Raw genomic sequence first — 21,617 nt, 5'->3', positions numbered from 1 at the left:
CAAATGGATCCATGATCACAATTTAAAAGGTCTCTCTCATGATTCTGATCTTATTCCAACCTATGAGCCCTTCCTATGTAATTGCTGTTCAGTCCTCCCATGAGGGAAGCCATCCAATATGATGGAGACCTTGCTTGCTTGTTTGCTGACTTTGAAAGGATAGCAGGGGAGCATTAAAGCTGCCCGTTTGCTATCCTTCCCTATGTGAAGAGTCCATCTTCTCTTCCTATCACACGACTCAATGGCATCTTCCACTCCTGTTCCTCAGTTTCTGGTCAGTTACATACTGCAACCCGCATATATTTACAATGTGTCTTCTCTATGTGATGTTCATTAATATTTCACAAACTGCTGAATTTCACTTCCACCAGCCCATCCTCCATTCTATCATACTGATCTTTCTAAAGCTCTTAACCATACATCCCTCCCGCCATAAACTCCAACACCTCACTATACCTCCAGGAACAAACATAAAATTCAGTGTGGCTTTTAAAAGCCCTTTGTAACCCGGTTCTTCCAGTATTCTGTATCTTTGTTCCCATTCTACATATCCTGAGATTCAGCAACACACCATTCCATCTTCAGACTTAATGCCATTTCACTGGCCATCCCTCCTGCTTGGAACTCTCTTTCTCTGCCTCCTGTCCTCCATGACCTCGTTTAAGTCTCAGCTAAAACCCTACCTTTTGCTAGAAGACTTTCCTAATATCCTATACTAGTGCCTTTGAAATAATCTTCTATTTATTCTCTATGTCTCTCTCTCTCTCCCATCTATAGATACACATACATACACACACACTCTCATACACAATACACCCAAATATCTTGTATGTACACAGCTATTTGCCTACTTTCTCCTACATTAGAATGTGAGCTCCTTGAGAGTAGAGGCTGTTTTTTATTTTCATTGTAATCTGAGACTTAGTACAGTCTGGCACATGTGAACATACATTTTCACTAACTTCTAGCTTTAGTATCCTTGAAAGCTCAGCTTAAATCCTACCTTCCTTCCACATGAATCCTCTTCTGTATGCCCAAGTTATGGTCTCTTCTCTCTGAGATAATTTCATTAACATTATATATATTTTGTATGCACCGAGTTATTTACCTAGAACATAATATCATCTGTATCTCAACTACTCTCAAATCCTTCTTTCGCTTCCCTCCTGACATCTAGTCTCACAATACCAACTGTTTAATCAACATCTGAAATAAGATGCTCTGTAAGCATCTCAAACTCTTTATATCTAAAACAGAATTCATTATTTTTTTTTTTACCCAAACCCTCCTTCTTCCAAATTTCCCTATTTCAGTACCAATATCCTAATTACCTAGAGCTTTAACTTTATTGTTATAAACTTCTTACTCTCCTTGACCCTACATATAACCTATTAGTTTTTAAATCTTGTTGATTCTGTCTCTCCAGTCTCTCTGAAATCTGTTAACTCTCAACTCACCCTGCCCTAGTTTCTTCCTTTAGCACTTCTTACCTATGCTAAGATGCCGCCATAGTTAATTTCCATATCTCAGGTTTCTCCCACAAAGCAGCCATAGTGACAGTCCAAAACCTTAGGATTAACCATGTCACTTTGTCCTGCTCAATAAACACTAATAGCTCTTTATTACATCCAAGAGAGAAGTTCTTAATCTAGGGCAAATAAATCTGGATGGAAAAAAACCCTGCATCTTGATTTTCACTGAACTCTAAATGAAGTTTTGCAATACTATCAATTATAAGCTATAAAATTAAGGTAAACTCAGATACAAAGTTCTGAGCACAATCAATTTATTACAAATTTATCAATAGGAACTCAGCTTCCTCAGCAAAGCCAAGACCCTGAATGACGGAGAACAGTTCCCTTAAATAGTTGTGGGAGATTACTGAACAAAGAACAAAACTTCACAGGTAAGGAATAAGTTATGACTGGTTACACAGTTGAGGTATGGGGGATAATGATTCCTTGGAAATTAGGAATAAGGAGATAGCAATAACATTCTTCCTTCCCTCCTCTGATTAAGAAATGTTTGAGTCCATCTGCAAGGTTAGAGAAAGTGGATGAGACTTCTTTGGATATAAAACCAGATATCCCTAAAGGATAATTTGGTGGTGTAAAGACATCAGAACTGACTCTCTGGTGTCCATCCACATCTCTCACACTTCCTCAAGGCAAGAATAGAAGAGCAATTAGTAAGAGAGTTGGATTTCTAAATGGAACTTATTACAAATCTGGTGAATTTCTGAACTATGTTCAGAGACAAAGAAAATTGACTTGGGCAGTTACGGGACAAAATCAATTACTTGTATGTAGAATCAATAAAAAAGATACACAATCAATTTAATTTTCTCAATAGGTAATATTAACAACAGTAGTGTTACCAGTACCTGATTCTGTTACCAACAGAAATCACAGATAGCATCATATCACATTACATTTAGTACAGATAGCACAAAATATAATTTATATTCATCACTACTTCAAAATTACCATACCTACTAATTAAATCTCATGGGATCCTATCTTGTCTACAGATGCTCATGCAAAGGAGTTGGCCAGTATACTTCTGTGTCTAGTAGTTGTTCAGTCACTAAAATAATGAGTGGCATTGCATGTTCTTATACTGAGGACACAGAGATATACTTTGCTTTTGAGTATTCCCTAAATACAATTATTTGCCAATAAATATATGGAAGATGAATTGTTTTCATTTTGCAAAGACGGTCAAATGAAAAACTTTAACCTTCCATAAGGTGACATGGCCTTTTATAACATATATAGGCATATGGACTATACATGTAAACCAGGCAAGTTCAAACACATTTGATGGTTGAGATAACTGTTGAAATATATTAAACTAACTTTTTACTGCTGACAGACTATACAGTAATAAAGGTCATGCACAATGTTGTAATTGTCAAAATTACTGCTGTTATGATTCCCATTTTATAGTTGAGGAAAAATTTGAACTTGGGTCTTTCTGACTCAGATCAGCACTTTATACATTATGCAACCAACAAGCTAACTAGTTTCCTTGAAGCAATGAATATAAAATCTGTGCATGCACACACATGCACACAGAAAAATTCTTGTGAATGAGAGTATGAAGTCAGGAAACTAAAAGAGCATCTCACGTGTATATATTTTAAAAATGCATAAAAAGATATTTCCTTTTGTGTGAAGAAAGTTTAATTCGAAAAAGCTAGGACACTTTCCAAATATGGATTTGCCAATTCACAGAAACTTTTTCTTGAAGCATCTCATAAAACTGCTTACTGAACTGCCCAGTAAAAAAAGCTCCTCATTCCCAGAGGGATTTTAGTAAAGCCATCTGTACTCAATGGTCAAAATGGTTTGTGGCCTGCAATAGAAAAAAATCTGAAAGCAGTTCTCCTGTGAAATGGTATGATGTGTTCTAGATTCTAGAATCGTAGATATTTTGAAGCAGGTCACTAATGAATAGTCTTTATTTTGTGTTTATCTCTGATCCTTGTAGCACCTCAAAATGGCATGATCTTATTCTCAAAAAAAACTAAGTTTTTTTTAAAAGAGATCCATGATTTCATCAGTTTGAGAAGTCCCAGGTGAGCACTACCTTCTACAAATGCACATTTTTAATACTTGCTCTAAAAACTTAAATCTTCAAGAGCTGCCAGTTAATATTGAATGGGACTGATTGGATTAAGTTTTCTCAGTTTGATAATAAGTCACATGATCCCTATTCCCAGAGCCAAAAGATGAGGTTTTGAATCCCAAGATGCAGAAAGTTAGTAAAGTTAATAATAATGAACTCACTATCTCACTCCAGTATTCTACTGGATAAAACAAGACATCTCTCAATATAACTAGCTCCTTGTTTTTGTTTGCTGACATCATCAAGGAAGAACTCTTATTTTCTGAGTTCCTTTTGGAAACTAAAAAAAGACTGTTGATCTTTAGAAATAGTAAAATATTTTTGCCAAACATGAAAAGTAAAATTTCATAATCTTTGCATTGACAGAGTTCTTGTAATGTTCCAGTAATGCATAGGCACTAGGTATTTTGTGAAAAAAGCTCCTCCTATCACTGTAGATATGCAAGGGACAATACAGATTCTTCCAAAAACCCTGAAAAATTTTTGTTAATTCCCCTAAGTCACCAAGTTTATCAGAATCAGATTTTTAGATCATAATTAGATGATCTCTTTTTAAAGAGATTTTGTCAAGAAATGGGAACAAGATAGAAATATTTCTTTACCACACCGAAGTTCACTAGATTTCAAAAGGAAAAGTCTTGAAGTGTTTTTAAGAATTAAAGGCAAAAGTTTCACTTTTTCTAAAAGAAAAAGAAAATCCACTCTTGGAGTAATCTGAAAGAAAGGATTTATTCACAGACTGGCTTACCTGGCACATATGTTTAACCAAATCAGTGAAACAATCTTTCAATTCAAGGTCCTGAAGTCAGCATTATGGATGACAAATATCTTGGTTTTCTTGGCTTAATTGCCAGTATGGAAAGCAAGAAAAGAAGCTGACATCCTTACAAACTTTCCAAAGCTAGAAGTGCTTTATTAAGACTGAATTAAGATATAAAAGTATCTGTTGATTTTTTTTAAAGGAGAAATCTACAAACAATAGAAACACTTCAGAACTTTTTCAAAAGTTACTTCTACTTAGATGATATTAAAGTTGAGCCAAAAGACTAACAATCCTTTTATTTGATATAAATTGTATTGAAGATGACAATCTAGTTAAAGATGAATTCATTGATTTGAGGGAAAAAACCTACAACTTACTGTATTTGAGTTTAACTCAAAATGTCTTCAGAATTCTAGTGTTCACTAAGAGAAGCCTATGCTCATCTCTTGTAAAGTGAGATATAGAAGTTTTAATTCCTTTATAATAATATGTCTTTGTGAACTGAGATTTTCAATATTTCTAACCATCAAGAAAAAAAAAATTCGAGTTACTGTATATCTAACATGTCGTTGTTGTCTTGTCAAAGACCACACTACAGTTTCATGGCCTTATTCAAATTAAGCAACAGCCTTTAACATTGAAATGTCTTTAAAAAATTTTTAAACTGTAATTTAAATATAAAACAATTATATTTTAAAAATATTTTGTCACATTACATGAGATAGTTAAGATAAGTAATATTTTGATAACTATTTCATATAATTTGTTTTTTATAATCTGTGTATTTTATTTTACACATTAAAAAACATTTTTCTAAGAATAAATCCATAGGTTTCACCAAATTGTCAGAGTTCATGATAAAAAAAAAGCATAAGATGAGATCAAATACAAACTCCTCTGTTTGAAGGCCCGTCTCCTTAAAAATGGTATTCTTCTGGTGATGTTTAATTGGTTCAGTTGTAAAACATGATATTTTCCAAAGAAAGGAAACTGAGCTTCATTCAAAGGTCAATAGTAAGAAACATAAATAAATGTAAATACACTACAACATATATAATAAGAAAGTAATTACAAAGTATAAGTGACATAAAAAATATCATTAAAGAAATGCACAACTGAAAAAGATGATGTGCTGTTCATGTTGAGAGAACAAATATTAACTGTTGAAATGTACATATGCTTCCTTATTTTCTCTAGGATGTGAGGAAAACTCAAGGAGAACTTGGGTGGCCCCTCTGTGTCAAACGAGGAAGATTCCCACAAGATAGTAATTTTCATTACAATCACCAATTGAATATAATGGAACAAATCCCCATTTGCTCACAGCTTTAACTTCCAACAAGAAAACAAAAGTATGGATAATTAGAAAAATACTACCCCCTCACTCCCACCCTTTGGCAGAGAAATGCTGAATAGCTTAAAAGATCCTAAATTTCTAAATTACCTTTACTTGCCAAATTATCATGGGAAGAGTCAAAGTGGATCATTCAAAAATTACTCACCCAGTGTTTACGATCTACATCCTCATCTGCATCCCACTTTCGGGTTAAGAATGGGTGCTTTTTGCTGATTATTTCCCCTTCAAAGAAAGTAGTAAGAGTTGGATATTCCTATAGCAAAACAAAATTTTTTTAAAACTCTTAGCAAACACTTAAATCTTTTTATTCTAATGCGTGGATAAAAGTTAACAATGCTAAACCGTGATCCAAATTAGAGTTAAAACCTACAGAATGGGAACAAATCCGCTAATACTAGAGGCTATAGACATTTATATGTTGCACAGAAATGATAGCCTCTCTCCTATGTTTTTGGTATTTTGAAAGTTTAATGCCAGAAGTAAAGAATCACTAATAACACAAAACATTTCAGTCACAGGAGTTTTTATAACATCTTGGTGAGATGGTAAAATGACATCTTAGCCAGTCTTTTTTTTTTTTTTTCAAAGATGAATTCCAAACCAAACTATTGAAAATGGTTCCAAACTAAGTATTTAAGAACTAAAGCAAGAGACAAGGACGGCTTTGATTTTCTATATTTAAACAAAAAAAGCAAGTAATACATATTCATAGTTTCATATATAAACTTCATTACTTGCTATGTTTTGAATAAAATATGTTCATTTTATTTGGTATCAGTTGAGAGCAAGGGGAAAAAAAACTACAGATAGCAAATAATCTAAGGTATCCATATGTAAGAAAAAGCAAATTAGGAATGGGTATGTGTATAAATATGTCTATACCCATACAATTAGACTTGTAATTCCACTGGCATAGGAAACTCCTATTGAGGAAACATCTCTTTGTAAAGTAGTAAAGCGCCTGCTCTGCCATTTACAACTTCTGAGAGTTGCCTAGGGCCAGTCATACTGCCAGCATAATGTCCAAAGAGAATAAAAGCCAAATCTTCCCAATTCCACTTCCTTGTTCTTTTTTGTTTTACTGTAAATTCTCTATAAACCCTTTCTTAAATTGTTTCCAACACTATTCATAAAATTACATGCATATATAGATACACACACACACACACACACTACACACACACACACATATCTATACATACACACACATATACATAAAAGTGCTATTGTTTTAATATTATTTTTCCCTATATCTCCATCTCCCTTGTAAAAGAATACTCCATTGTAAGAAAGAAAACTAGTTTTCAATTATATCCTGTGGGTTCATGTTCCCTATTAGATTATAAACTACTTGGGGCTAGAGAATCTATTTTATCATTCACATTCCTCAATAATGAGCATAGTACATGGTACACAGTTTCTCTGCATGAGTGAATAAATTAGATAAAAAGGGAAAATTTCCCAAGAAGAAACTTGTAGTCTTAAAATTTTTTTCACATGATCACAGATGCATTTGATAGAATATTTTTAAAAGTCACAATTTGGAACTATGCCCAAAGGACCACCAAACTGTGCATACTTTTTGATCCAGCAGTATCTCTACTGGGTTTGTACCTCAAAAAGATCATAAGAGTGTGCAAAATACTTGTGGCAGCCCTTTGTAGTGGCAAGAAACTGGAAACTGAGTGAATGTCCATCAGCTGGAGAATGGCCAAATAAGTTATGATATATGAATGTTAAGGAATATTATTGTTCTATAAGAAACAATCAGCAGAATCATTTCAGAAAGGCCTAGAGAGGCTTACATGAACTGATAATAAGAGAACGTCGTTTTGGGGGAGGGGTGGGAAAAGGGAGGTAGAAAATTTTAGAGCACAAGGTTTTGCAAAGGTGAATGTTGAAAACTATCTTTGTATATATTTTGAAAATAAAATGCTCTTTTAAAAAAATGAAGTTTTAAAAGGTCCACCAATAAATAGCACTGGGAAGGATTATAGAAGTAAAACTTATAAAACTACCACCCTTGACTTCTAAAAAAGAACAGACCTAATAGATAAGGAAAGTAAGGTTAACATAGGTAAATCAGGGAGGGCAGCAAAAAACTAAAGAAATAACATATTTATAGTCTGAAGACCTAAATCTATCATTAACTTTACCACTCTCTGGGAACTTGCTAATATCTCTTTACAATCTTGGGCCTTAATTTTAAAACAAAAGCATTGAATTAGATGAACTCTAAAGACACTAAAATTATAGACTTCTAGTGGGCCAGAAGGCAAATTTCCTCTAATAATGTCTCCCTCCTATACTACCCACCCCAAATAAAAACAGCTAACTGGATTTCTACTGAAATAATATTTTAGAATTGGAAGGATCTCAAAATTAGAGGAGTAAATCCAATCTCCTCATTATATACATAAGAAAACAAAGGCCCAGAAAGGGAAAGTAATTTTCTTCAGATCACACATATTTGGAGGCAAAAGAGGGATTTAAACCCAAGTCTTCTGATGCCAAAGCTAAATGTTTTCCCACTCTCAGTAATCTCCTTTTTCCTCTAAACAAGAAAAAGTATGAAGGTATTATAACAAGATTTTCGTTAAAGTGATTTGTCACTAAGTCTCTAATAATTTTTAGTAGCTTTTCTGGTTAAATTGTGTTGACCATCAAATTGGACTGAGGTATTAAGTTTATTTTCAAAGGGTACAAAAACATATTTTAAAGTCTTTATCTCTGATCCTTGTAGCACCTCAAAATGGCATGATCTTATTCTCAAGAAAAACTTAAGTTTTTTTTTTTTTAAAGAGCTCAATGATTTCGTCAGTTTGAGAAGTCCCAGGTGAGCATTACCCTCTATAAATGCATATTTTTTAATATCTGCTCTAGAGCTGCCAGTTAATATTGAATGGGACTATTTAGATGAAGTTTTCTCAGTTTGATAGTTAAGTCACACGATCCCTATTCCCAGAGCCAGAAGATGAGGTTTTGAACTCCAAGATGCAGAAAGTTAGTAAAGTTATAAGAAATGATGTGATATAGGAAGCAAATACTATCCAATGAAAAGGCTTGGGCTTTTCATATTTAACCAGGTATTCTACTTCCTGCTAGTCAGGTCAAGCACATGGAGGGAGCTGGGATGCCTCCTGGTGTACTGGGCCTCTCCCTGCAAGGATTAAATAAATGCTTTCTCTTTGTACCTGAAGATGTCTTTGATCAATTAATTTGGGAAAGGGATCTAGCACCCATCCCACACAATATTAAGAGATTAAAGGCCTTCTATAGGGATAAGCAGCCAGTATGTGACAGGCTTGGGGCCTGAATACACGTCTCCAAAGCTAGAACCTACTACTATACTATGCTATCCTACACATTTCAATCTTTAGGCCAAGTGCCTCCCCACTCCACGCCAAGGGGTTCCTAAAACTTATTTAGTAACCAGGCTAAAAGGAAATTCTTCCCAAATTCCAAAATAATATGCAAACTTGAAGACATAAAAATTCTATCACTATCTTACTATCCATGTGTGAAGAAACTACAACTACTTATAAATAAGAGTATTCTTACCCTCATCTAATTAATAAAAAAGCCAGAACTTCAGCAGTAATTTCCACCAACCAAGTTTCAGGTGATTTTGCTATAAAATTAAATATGTCTTCTTGGCAAAGCTAAGAATTTTCAGTAAGATATGCATTTTTCTTTGGCAAGACACACACACACACACACACACACACACACACACACACACACAATACACACAGAGATATGTCAGACATGTGTGTACATTAAAATTTTGACTTTTGTTTGACCAATTCAGAACACTCCCAATTGACCTGCATTGTCATGTTCATACTTTAGAGACATAATGTAAATGTGCTTAATTTTATGCTTGAATTTTAATTAAGGCAGTAAACTTTCATTATAAATATGTTTCAATTTATAATTTCTGAATTATACTCTATAAGAAAATAAATATAAGCAATTACGGATTATCTAACATGGAAAAAATAAGACTAAAAGATAATACAAGAGCTATGTTCAGAAGGTCTACCTCAAAGAAGAGGAATCAGACATATTCTTCAATATACTTGATTTCAGCAGGCAGTTAGAAATATGTGATGGGGGAAAAAGGGCAAAATCCAGTCTAAGATAAAGAAAAAATTCTAACAATTAGAGACATCCAAAAATAGGTGCTTTATTTAGTAAATATTGAGTTCCTCTGAGGTAACCACACCTATCAAAGTAGCTAAAATAAAAAGAAGAAAATCATGAAAAATATTGGAAGAGATGTGGGAAAAAGTGGAATATTTATGCATTATTGATGGAGCTGTGAACTGACTCAATCATTCCAGAGAACAATTTCAAACTATGCCCAAAGGGCCCTAAAACCCTGCATACCTTTTGATCCAGCAGTGTCTCTCTATTGAGCCTTTAGATCAGCGGTCCTCAAACTTTTTAAATAGAGGGCCAGTTCATGTACCTCAGACATGAAAGAGGGCCAGACTATAGTAAAAACAAAAACTTTGTTTTGTGGGTCTTTAAATAAAGAAACTTCATAGCCCTGGGTAAGGTAGTTTGAGGACCCCTCCTGTAGATCATTAAAAAGGAAAAGGACCCACATGTGCAAAAATGTTTGTAGCATCTCTTTTTGGAGTAGCAAAGAACTGCAAACAGAGTAGATGCCCATCATTTGTGAAATGATTGAATAAGTTACGGTACATGAATGTAATGGAAAACTATTCTTCAACAAGAAATAATGAGCAGGTACTACTTTACATCTCTCAGACTGGTTAAGATGACAAAAGAAGATAATAATTAAACATTGGCGAGGACATGGGAAAACTGGGACACTAATGCATTGTTGGTAGAGTTGTGAAGTGATCCAACCATTTTGGAAAGCAGTTTGGAATTATGACCAAAAGGATTTAAAATTATGCATTCTCACTACTAGGTGACAGAAAAGGGGGGAAGGGAGGAAGGGAGAGAAGGAGAGAGGGAGAGACAGAGAAAGAAGGAAGGAAGGAAAAGAACAGAAGGATGGAAGAGAGAAAGGGGGGAAGGAGGGAAACAAGACCAAAAAGATCATAAAAATGTTTTGCAATTGTTTTTGTAGTGGCAAGGAACTGGAAATTAAGTGGATGCCCTTCAATTAGGGAATGGCTAAATAAGTTATGGTATATAAATATAATGGAATATTATTGTTCTATAAGAAATGATGAGCATATTAAAATACTATTAAAATAAAAATGTTTACAAAATGACCAAGCTGATTTCAGAAAAGCCTGGAAAGGCTTACATGAACTAATGCTGAGTGAAGTGAGCAGAACCAGGAAAACATTGTACACAATAACAAAATTATGTGATGATCAACTGTGATACACTTGCTCTTCTCAGCAAAGCAGTAATTCAAGGCAATTACAATTAGCTTTGAGATAGAAAATAGCCATCTGCATCCACAGAAAGAACTATGACTCCATATGAGTCACATGTTTAACTATGTTAAAAATGATTGTACATATATAACATATTGCATTGCTTGCTGTCTTGGGGAAGGGGCTAAAAGAATTAAAAATTTGGAACTCAATATCTTACAAAAATGAATGTTGAAAACTATATATGTAATTGAAAAAATAAAATATTATTTAAATAAATAGATGAATGAGTTCCCCATCATTGAAGATCTTAAATCTGGGGCTAGATGATCATTTGTTAAGAATATTGTAGAGGGAATTCCCATTCAGGTTTGAACTAGATTAAGTGAGATTTTACAAATTTGATGTTTACCTCTCTATGTTTTTCCATTCTATATGTACTTCTTTAAACTACACTTGAAGAAAATGAAATATATTCATTATCTACTCATCTAGAAATAACTGTCACTTATCTGGAAAAGTAGACAAAGGTTAGTAGGAATCTGGGAAGCAGAGGGCAATGATTTAGTAGGATGCTGTACCATATCTTGCAAGTTACAGCATAAAAGTTTTGTTTGTACCTAAAAGGAAGCTTCTCCAGTACAGATTTATATTCAATACAGAAACTAACTGAATTATGTAGGAAAGCTGGATTCTAGTCCTAGTTCTGAAATGATGCAATGGGTATCTTAAACAAAATCATCTCTTAAGGACCCATCTGAATTTAACCTTCTATGGTTCTGATGCCTAACTTAAAGGGATAATGTATACAGAAAGGAGTCAAGAATTTTGCAATTAGATCTTAATGTACAGTGGAATTCTGTTTCAATCAAAAGATACGGGGGTGGGGGAGGAAGTACTTATTTTTGAGCACCATATGAAGCACAGAAGAGAGAAACCATCATATTCTAATCAAAGATCAATTAATCACCTAAAAGGACTGTCATGATGGTCACAGACTGTCCATACCTTAAAAGCTTGTCTCTTTAGGTAATATAGCCAAGTATCAATAAAAATAGTGCTTTCTAGAGCTAGTTAGGGAAAAGAGTTTCCAACATTCCCACTAAAGAAATTTTAGCAATGAAATAACCTTGTTCTACCATTTTGTCTCTCTTTACTATCAAAACATATATACTAGTTTTATTTATAATGTGTACAAAACTTGCTTAATTCAAATAAGTGAGAACATTTTGAGGATTTTTAATGTCATTCTTACTTCTCTATAGAAGAGTTTCTCCAATCTTTTTGTTGATGACTGATTTGGGAGTTTCAATTTACTATTTTATATCTCAAATTCTGTAAATCTGCCTATGAATTTAAAATGTCTAACTTATTTTAGTCTCAATTCCTGAGAGGATATAGAATAGCAAGAGTGGATAGAGAAATGGCTTTGAAACCAGAAAGACCAGAGTTCAAGTTCTGACTGTCATATACAATCTAGGTATATAAATCAAACATTTACTGATAATAAATCATAATTTTACAACCTCCACATTCAGTTTCAAGACCCCATATGGAATCATGAACTAAAGTTTAAAAAGTTGGGATGTAAGAAAAGGAGCAAGGAAGAAGGGAAGTATGGATGTTTGGATTGTCTCACACCAGAGTCTTATAACTCGTATGGGCACACCTCTCAACAAATATGCCAAGTCCTTTCAATTGAACTGGTGGTCCTATTCCACCAGGTGTTTAAGGCTGACAGGAAGAAAATATATTGCCAAGGATAACATTTCATATCTGTTGTTCATAGCTCTGGAAGAACTAGATAGCTAGCATAAGGAAAATGATAACAATTGGAAACTTGCTGCAATTAGGAGCCTCTAGCTGTATTATTACTCCATGGCATTAAAGGTACCTTCATTCACTAAAGGATCGAGGTTGTACCCCTGAGGAACTTAGAAACAAATTTAGATCACCACAACCTGATGAGTCACCAAAATGATGATTTTGTTGTAGCTTGGGAATATCAAAGACAATCTACTTTTACAAAGTCAATTAAATCACTTGATGGTGATCCATCAGTCTTTATATCTTTTAAGCCAGGAAAGTAGCATCTACATGGTCCAATAAAAATGAATTCCCCTGCACATGTTTAACATATATTGGAGTCCTTGCTGTCTAGGGGAGAGGGAAAGGGAAGGAGAAAAAACTTGGAACACAAGGTTTTGCAAGGATGAAATGTTGAAAACTATCTATGCATATGTTCTGAAAATAAAAAGCCTTAAAATTAAATTTTTTTTTTAAATTTAAAAATGAATTCCCTTTGCAACCTATATCTCAACAGTATTCTACAGAGGGGGCAAAATTCTCACAAGATATGGGGGTACTGAATTGGTTCTATGATTTTGCACAATGGGACCACTATCAGCCCCACTACCACAAATAACCTGTGACCAGCCAATGACTAGAGCAATTGAAGCCTACATTTGGGGGCAAAGTTCTACTATTTTGAGTCGATTTATGTTTTCTTTGTATATATTTGTATATGTACATATCTTACTGCATTAAAATGTAATTCCAGTAGAAATTTTTCCACTTTGCATTTGTATTCCCAATTGCTGTCTGTCAGAGAGTTGATATTTAATATATGTATTTATTTTTTTTTTTTTTAAATTTTTTTATTTAATAATTACAGTATATTTACACTCATTTCTGTTCCGATTTTTTTTTCCCCTCCCTCCCTCCACCCCCTCCCCTAGATGGCAAGCAGTCCTTTATATGTTGGATATGTTGCAGTATATCCTAGATACAATATATGTTTGCAGAACCGAACAGTTCTCTTGTTGCGTAGGGAGAATTGGATTCAGAAGGTATAAATAATCCGGGAAGAGAAACAAAAATGCAGATAGTTCACATTCGTTTCCCAGTGTTCTTTCTTTGGGTGTAGCTGCTTTTGTCCGTCATTTATCAATTGAAACTCAGGTCTCTTTGTCAAAGAAATCCACTTCCATCAAAATATGTCCTCATACAATATCGTTGTCGAAGTGTATAATGATCTCCTGGTTCTGCTCATTTCACTTAGCATCAGTTCATGTAGGTCTCTCCAAGCCTCTCTGTATTCATCCTGCTGGTCATTTCTTACAGAACAATAATATTCCATAACATTCATATACCACAATTTACCCAGCCATTCTCCAATTGATGGGCATCCATTCATTTTCCAGTTTCTAGCCACTACAAACAGGGCTGCTACAAACATTTTGGCACATACAGGTCCCTTTCCCTTCTTTAGTATTTCTTTGGGATATAAGCCCAATAGAAACACTGCTGGATCAAAGGGTATGCACATTTTGATAATTTTTTGGGCATAATTCCAGATTGCTCTCCAGAATGGTTGGATTCGTTCACAACTCCACCAACAATGCATTAGTGTCCCAGTTTTCCCGCATCCCCTCCAACATTCATCATTATTTTTTCCTGTCATCTTAGCCAATCTGACAGGTGTGTAGTGGTATCTCAGAGTTGTCTTAATTTGCATTTCTCTGATCAATAATGATTTGGAACACTCTTTCATATGAGTGGTAATAGTTTCAATCTCATCCTCTGAAAATTGTCTGTTCATATCCTTTGACCATTTATCAATTGGAGAATGGCTTGATTTCTTATAAATTTGAGTCAGTTCTCTATATATTTTGGAAATGAGGCCTTTATCAGAACCTTTAACTGTGAAGATGTTTTCCCAGTTTGTTGCTTCCCTTCTAATCTTGTTTGCATTAGTTTTATTTGTACAAAGGCTTTTTAATTTGATGTAATCAAAATTTTCTATTTTGTGATCAGTAATGGTCTCTAGTTCATCTTTGGTCACAAATTTCTTTCTCCTCCACAAGTCTGAGAGATAAACTATTCTATGTTCCTCTAATTTATTTATAATCTCGTTCTTTATGCCTAGGTCATAGACCCATTTTGATCTTATCTTGGTATATGGTGTTAAGTGTGGGTCCATGCCTAATTTCTGCCATACTAATTTCCAATTATCCCAGCAGTTTTTATCAAATAATGAATTCTTTTCCAGAAGTTAGGGGCTTTGGGTTTGTCAAACACTAGATTGCTATAGTTGACTATTCTGTCTTGTGAGCCTAGCCTTTTCCACTGATCCACTAATCTATTTCTTAGCCAATACCAAATGGTTTTGGTGACTGCTGCTTTATAATATAATTTTAGATCAGGTACAGCTAGGCCACCTTCATTTGATTTTTTTTTCATTAATTCCCTTGAGATTCTCGACTTTTTATTGTTCCATATGAATTTTGTTGTTATTTTTTCTAGATCAATAAAATATTTTCTTGGAAGTCTGATTGGTATAGCACTAAATAAATAGATTAGTTTAGGGAGTATTGTCATCTTTATTATGTTCGCTCGGCCGATCCAAGAGCACTTAATATTTTTCCAATTATTTAAGTCTGACTTTATTTGTGTGGAGACTTTTTTATAATTTTGCTCATATAATTCCTGACTTTCCTTTGGTAGATAGATTCCCAAATATTTTATGGTATCAACAGTTATTCTGAATGGAATTTCTCTTTGTATCTCTTGCTGTTGGGTTTTGTTGGTGATGTATAAAAATGCTGAGGATTTATGGGGATTTATTTTGTAGCCAGCTACTTTGCTAAAATTATGAATTATTTCCAATAGCTTTTTGGTAGAATCTCTGGGGTTCTCTAGGTATACCATCATATCATCTGCAAAGAGTGATAGTTTGGTTTCCTCATTGCCTACTCTAATTCCTTTTATATCTTTCTCGACTCTTATTGCCGAGGCTAGTGTTTCTAATACGATATTAAATAATAATGGTGATAGTGGGCAACCTTGCTTCACTCCAGATCTTACTGGGAAAGGTTCCAGTTTTTCCCCATTGCATATGATGCTTACTGATGGTTTTAAATATATGCTCCTGACTATTTTAAGGAAAAGTCCATTTATTCCTATGCTCTCAAGTGTTTTTATTAGGAATGGATGTTGGATTTTATCAAATGCTTTTTCTGCATCTATTGAGATGATCATGTGGTTTTTGTTTGTTTGGTTATTGATATAGTCAATTATGTTAATAGTTTTCCTAATATTGAACCAGCCCTGCATTCCTGGTATAAATCCTACTTGGTCATAGTGTATTATCCTGGTGACAATTTTCTGTAATCTTTTTGCTAATATTTTATTTAAGATTTTAGCATCAATATTCATTAGGGAGATTGGTCTATAATTTTCTTTCTCTGTTTTCAGCCTACCTGGTTTAGGTATCAGTACCATATCTGTGTCATAAAAGGAGTTTGGTAGGACTCCTTCAATCCCTATTTTTTCAAATAGTTTATATAACATTGGAGTTAATTGTTCTTTAAATGTTTGGTAGAATTCACATGTAAATCCATCTGGTCCTGGGGATTTTTTCTTAGGGAGTTGATTGATAGTTTGTTCTATTTCTTTTTCTGAGATGGGACTGTTTAGGATATTTACTTCTTCCTCTGTTAGTTTGGGCAAGCTGTATTTTTGGAGGTATTTTTCTATTTCATTTAAGTTGTCGAATTTATTGGCATAAAGTTGGGCAAAGTAACTCCTAATTATTGCTCTAATTTCCTCTTCGTTAGTGGTGAGTTCTCCCTTTTCATTTTTAAGACTAACAATTTGTTTTTCCTCTTTCCTTTTTTTAATCAGATTTACTAAGGGTTTGTCTATTTTGTTGGTTTTTTCATAGAACCAACTCTTAGTTTTATTAATCAATTCAATAGTTTTTTTACTTTCAATTTTATTGATCTCACCTTTTACTTTTAGAATTTCAAGTTTAGTGTTTGACTGGGGGTTTTTAATTTGTTCCTTTTCTAGCATTTTTAATTGCAAACCCAATTCATTGACCTTCTCTTTCTCTATTTTATACAAATAGGCCTCTAGAGATATGAAATTTCCCCTTATTACCGCTTTGGCTGCATCCCATACATTTTGGTATGATGTCTCATTATTATCGTTTTCTTGGGTGAAGTTATTAATTATGTCTATGATTTGCTGTTTTACCCAATCATTCTTTAGTATGAGATTATTTAGTTTCCAATTATTTTTTGGTCTACTTCCCCCTGCTTTTTTGTTGAATGTAATTTTCATTGCATCGTGGTCTGAAAAGGATGCATTTACTATTTCTGCCTTACTACATTTGAGTTTGAGGTTTTTATGTCCTAATATATGGTCAATTTTTGTATAGGTTCCATGAACTGCTGAAAAGAAAGTGTATTCCTTTCTGTCTCCATTACATTTTCTCCAGAGATCTATCATATCTAGCTTTTCTAGTATTCTGTTTACCTCTTTGACTTCTTTCTTATTTATTTTCTGGTTTGATTTATCTAATTCTGAGAGTGCAAGGTTAAGATCTCCCACTATTATAGTTTTACTGTCTATTTCTTCTTGCAGCTCTCTTAGTTTCTCTTTTAAGAATTTAGATGCTACCCACTTGGTGCATATATGTTAATATAGATAGTGCTTCATTATCCATGCTACCCTTTAGCAAGATATAGTGTCCTTCCTTATCTCTTTTAATTAGGTCAATTTTTGCTTTAGCTTGATCTGAGATCAGGATGGCTACCCCTGCTTTTTTGACTTCACCTGAAGCATAGTAGATTTTGCTCCAACCTTTTACCTTTAACCTGCATGTATCTCCCCGCTTCAGGTGTGTTTCCTGTAAACAACATATTGTAGGATTCTGGCTTTTAATCCATTCTGCTAACCGCTTCCTCTTTATGGGGGAGTACCCCGTTCACGTTTATGGTTAGAATGACCAATTCTGTATTACTTGCCATCTTGTTAACCCGGTTTATGCTTTCCTCCCTTCTTTCCCCTTTCCCCCCCTTCCAAGTATTAAGCTTGTGAGCACCCCTTGCTTCTCACAGCCCTCCCTTTTTAGTGTCCCTCCCCCCGCCTTAGAGTTCCTCCCCTATCTTACCCCTTTCCCTCCCAGTTCCCGTATTCCCTTCCGCTTAGCTTATTCCTTCCCTTTCCACTTTTCCCTTCTCACTTTTCAATGAGATGGGAGAAGTTTCACCATAGATTGAATATGTCTTAAGATTTTTCACTTAAAGCCAATTCTGAAGGCAGTAAGATACCCACTATATTCATCCCCCTCCATTCTTTCTCTCAGATATAATAGGTTTCCTATGCCTCTTCATGAGATGTACTACCCCCACTTTACCCTTTTTCTGGTACAATGTCCTTTCCACATCAATTTCTAGAACAAGGTATACATGTATTCTTTATACATCTATATAGTCAAAATATAGTTCCCAAGATTAATCTTTACCTTTTTAGATTTCTCTTGAGTTCTATATTTGTAGATCAAACTTTTTGTTAAGTTCTGGTTTTTTCATCAGAAATAGATGAAATTCGCTTACTTCGTTGAATGTCCATCTTCTTCCCTGGAAAAAGATGCTCATTCTCGCTGGGTAAGTTATTTTTGGTTGCATACCAAGTTCCTTAGCCTTTCGGAATATCATATTCCAGGCCCTTCGATCCTTTAATGTGGATGCTGCCAGATCCTGGGTGATCCTTATTGTGGCTCCTTGATACTTGAATTGGGTTTTTCTAGCCGCTTGCAATATTTTTTCTTTCACCTGAGGGTTCTGGCATTTGGCCACTATATTCCTTGGTGTTTTGATTTTAGGATCCCTTTCAGTGGGTGATCGATGAATCCTTTCAATGTTTATTTTTTCCTCTGTTCCTATGACTTCTGGGCAGTTCTCTTTGATAATTTCCTGGAAGACAGTGTCCAGGCTCTTTTTTTCATCATGTTTTTCTGGGAGTCCAATGATTCTCAGATTGTCTCTCCTGGATCTGTTTTCCAGGTCTGTTGTCTTCCCCAGAAGGTATTTCACATTTTTCTCCATTGTTTGATTTTTTTGGATTTGCTTGACTGATTCTTCTTGTCTCCTCGAGTCATTCAATTCCACTTGTTCAATTCTGATTTTCAGTGAAGTATTCTCTTCACTCACTTTTTTAAAATCTTTCTCTAATTGTCCAATTGAGTTCTTTTGTTCTGTGGAATTTTTTTCCATTTCGCCAATTTTGTTTTTTAGAGAGCTGTTTTCTGTTTCCAGTTCACTAATCCTATTTTTCAAGGATTTTACTTCTTTATCCACTCTCTCTTTAACTTTCTCCAGGCTCTTTTGCCAAGCCTCCCTCTCCTTTTCCCAAGCCTCCCTCTCCTTTTGCCAAGCCTCACTCTGCTTTCCCATTTTTCTTCTAGCTCCCTTGTGAGAGCCTTTTTAATCACTTCTATGAGGTTCATCTGTGCTGAGGAACAGATGATTTCCTCCTTTGGGGAATCACCTGGGGACTGCCTGTTTTTAGTCTCCTCAGGATTTAGAGTCTGCTCTCTATCTGTATAGAAGCTGTCAAGGGTTAAAGTCCTCTTCAGCTTCTTGCTCATTCTGTCTATTAATCAGAGACAAACTACCAAAGAAAAACAGAAAAAACTGGAGTCTTTCTTTGGGGGGGGGGCTGGGTGTGTTATCGAGCTTCCTCTACAGACTGCAGGGGGCAGCAGTGAGGCACTAGCAGGACTGTGCTGCGCCTGCGCTCTGAGATCCCAAAGCGTGCTGAGTCACTGAGGGGGGGGAAGGGGGGGGGGGCAGGTCCTGAGAGACTCCAGCTGTTTGGGGTTGTGTTCTTCAGCCCCGGTGTTTTTAGCTTCTCTGCTGGGCTGTTGACTTGCTGCAGGTTCCAAACCTGTAGCGAAGCTCTCCCCGCAGAGATGGCTGCGATCACTCCCCACCCCCTCTCCAGTCTGCTCCCGTGCTCTCACTGCCGCTGCCCTCAGCCTGCGCCCGATCTAAAACCGCCCCAGCCCTCCAGTAAAGACAGACCTTTCTTGGCGGATCTCAAGGATGGCTTCTCTTGGTAACTATTTGTGGGTTTTTTTCAGTCAAGCATTGATTCAGAGGCTTGTAATGAAGTGGATAGTGAGAGAAAGTGCGGAGCTTATGCAACTGTGAGCCTCCTCTCCGCCATCTTAACCGGAAGTCCCCTAATATATGTATTTAATAAGTAAGTATTTGATCACTTCCTTTCCCACTATACTGTCATGTTGGCACGAAACTACAAACTGTTAGCATTATAATGGCTGAGTAGGATATTTGTTGCTGAGCAAATTTAGGGCAGAAGAATGACTCTCCCACATCTCCATTCATAAGGTATTTTAGTAGTTTTTGAAATATGACATTAGACTGACAGCCAAACTAGAGGGATGCTGCACAAGGCCTTATATGAGACTTCCAAATTTGTGGGATTTCTGGAACAAATCACCCTGAGGTATATAAGGCCAGGGCACCTCATTAAGAGCTCAGAAGACTACAAGGCATATGTTCAACTCACAGTGGCCTGGAAAAGTGATGAAATATATAAGGCTTCTAGATACTAGCATCCATATTACTATGCCCAATGGATCTACTGAGAGTTAGGTGGAGGGGGGACAAACTATTTACTGAATGAGAGAGACGTGTTGTTAGGGGAAATGAATAGTTAGGGGATTCCATTTAAGTCATAATTCTGACGAGGGTGAAAGCATTGTAAGAATGGATGCCATGAGACCTTAGAAATTGGTACCTACATAAATACTTAGAATAACCTCAATAAGAGTTATTGTAGGAAAGGCCAAATAGAAATCATTGGGGTCATCCAAGCTATCCCATACAGTTATGGACCTTTGCAAACTATAATCTGGACCTGATGAAACCCTTCCATGTGAGTACCAGTGCAGTACTGAATGGTCAAACCCATTAATTCCTTTTCATCTAAGGATGAAGGAAAGGAAGAAAGCTGGGCTAATATGAGAAAGACAAGAGTCTACCAAAGTTGAACCAATAGCTTTGTCATGAAATTGAACTAATAGCTGAGTACAGATTTGGATGTCTTAATTCCCAGGAACTGAACCTATACCTTAGAAGGTAAAAGATTCTCTAGTTCAACCTCCAAGAAAACCTACCTGACTAGAGACTTAATAGGGAAAAAAAGAGGTCGATGGGCCATATCTCAAGAGAAGCCACCAAAGAGGCAAAGATTTGAGGGTGGGTCAGGATACACTGAATGGGCAGCAAAATGTCTCACAGATTCAAGCCATAGAACATGTAGCACTATGCATGACCCCTATGCTCAGGGTCAGTAAATGTGTGGCAAGTGTCATTACTATATTGGCACTCTGATGTTTCTGGCACTGCTCCTACTCTTATCAGCACTGCTTTACATCAGGAGATTCACTGTAAACTGAAATTACCCCTTCAATCTCTCTAAAACCTTAGTTTATCCACCTTGGTTACTTAAATGAAGACCTGGGACATGGGTCTTTCAAAACGTAAGATAAAGCCTGGATTTTCTGGTTCCAGTTTCTCTGAGAAGCTCTGTCTGATGTCTCTACCTCCAAGTGCTACCTTTGCATAACAGGGTCCCTACATCCTCAAGGTGAAGGATGCTCAGAAATTGGTAGTTAATGCCTCTA

The 21,617-nt window shown here is 35.5% G+C and overlaps 1 protein-coding gene across 1 annotated transcript in view; it reads right to left on the bottom strand.

Moving 5' to 3' along the window:
* The window catches only part of GID4 (GID complex subunit 4 homolog), a 45,247-nt gene that overhangs the window by 13,140 nt on the left and 10,490 nt on the right, over nucleotides 1-21,617 (bottom strand). Inside the window, exon 3 of the mRNA XM_051997777.1 lies at nucleotides 5,896-6,003. Within this exon, the coding sequence (XP_051853737.1) occupies nucleotides 5,896-6,003 (108 nt within the window). The remainder of the gene's footprint in view (nucleotides 1-5,895; nucleotides 6,004-21,617) is intronic.

Source organism: Antechinus flavipes, chromosome 1 (assembly GCF_016432865.1).
Source record: "Antechinus flavipes isolate AdamAnt ecotype Samford, QLD, Australia chromosome 1, AdamAnt_v2, whole genome shotgun sequence".
In the NCBI taxonomy this organism is placed as follows: Eukaryota; Metazoa; Chordata; class Mammalia; order Dasyuromorphia; family Dasyuridae; genus Antechinus; species Antechinus flavipes.
The sequence above is the reverse complement of the archived record's forward strand: the minus strand, read 5'-3'. Positions and strand labels throughout refer to the sequence as shown.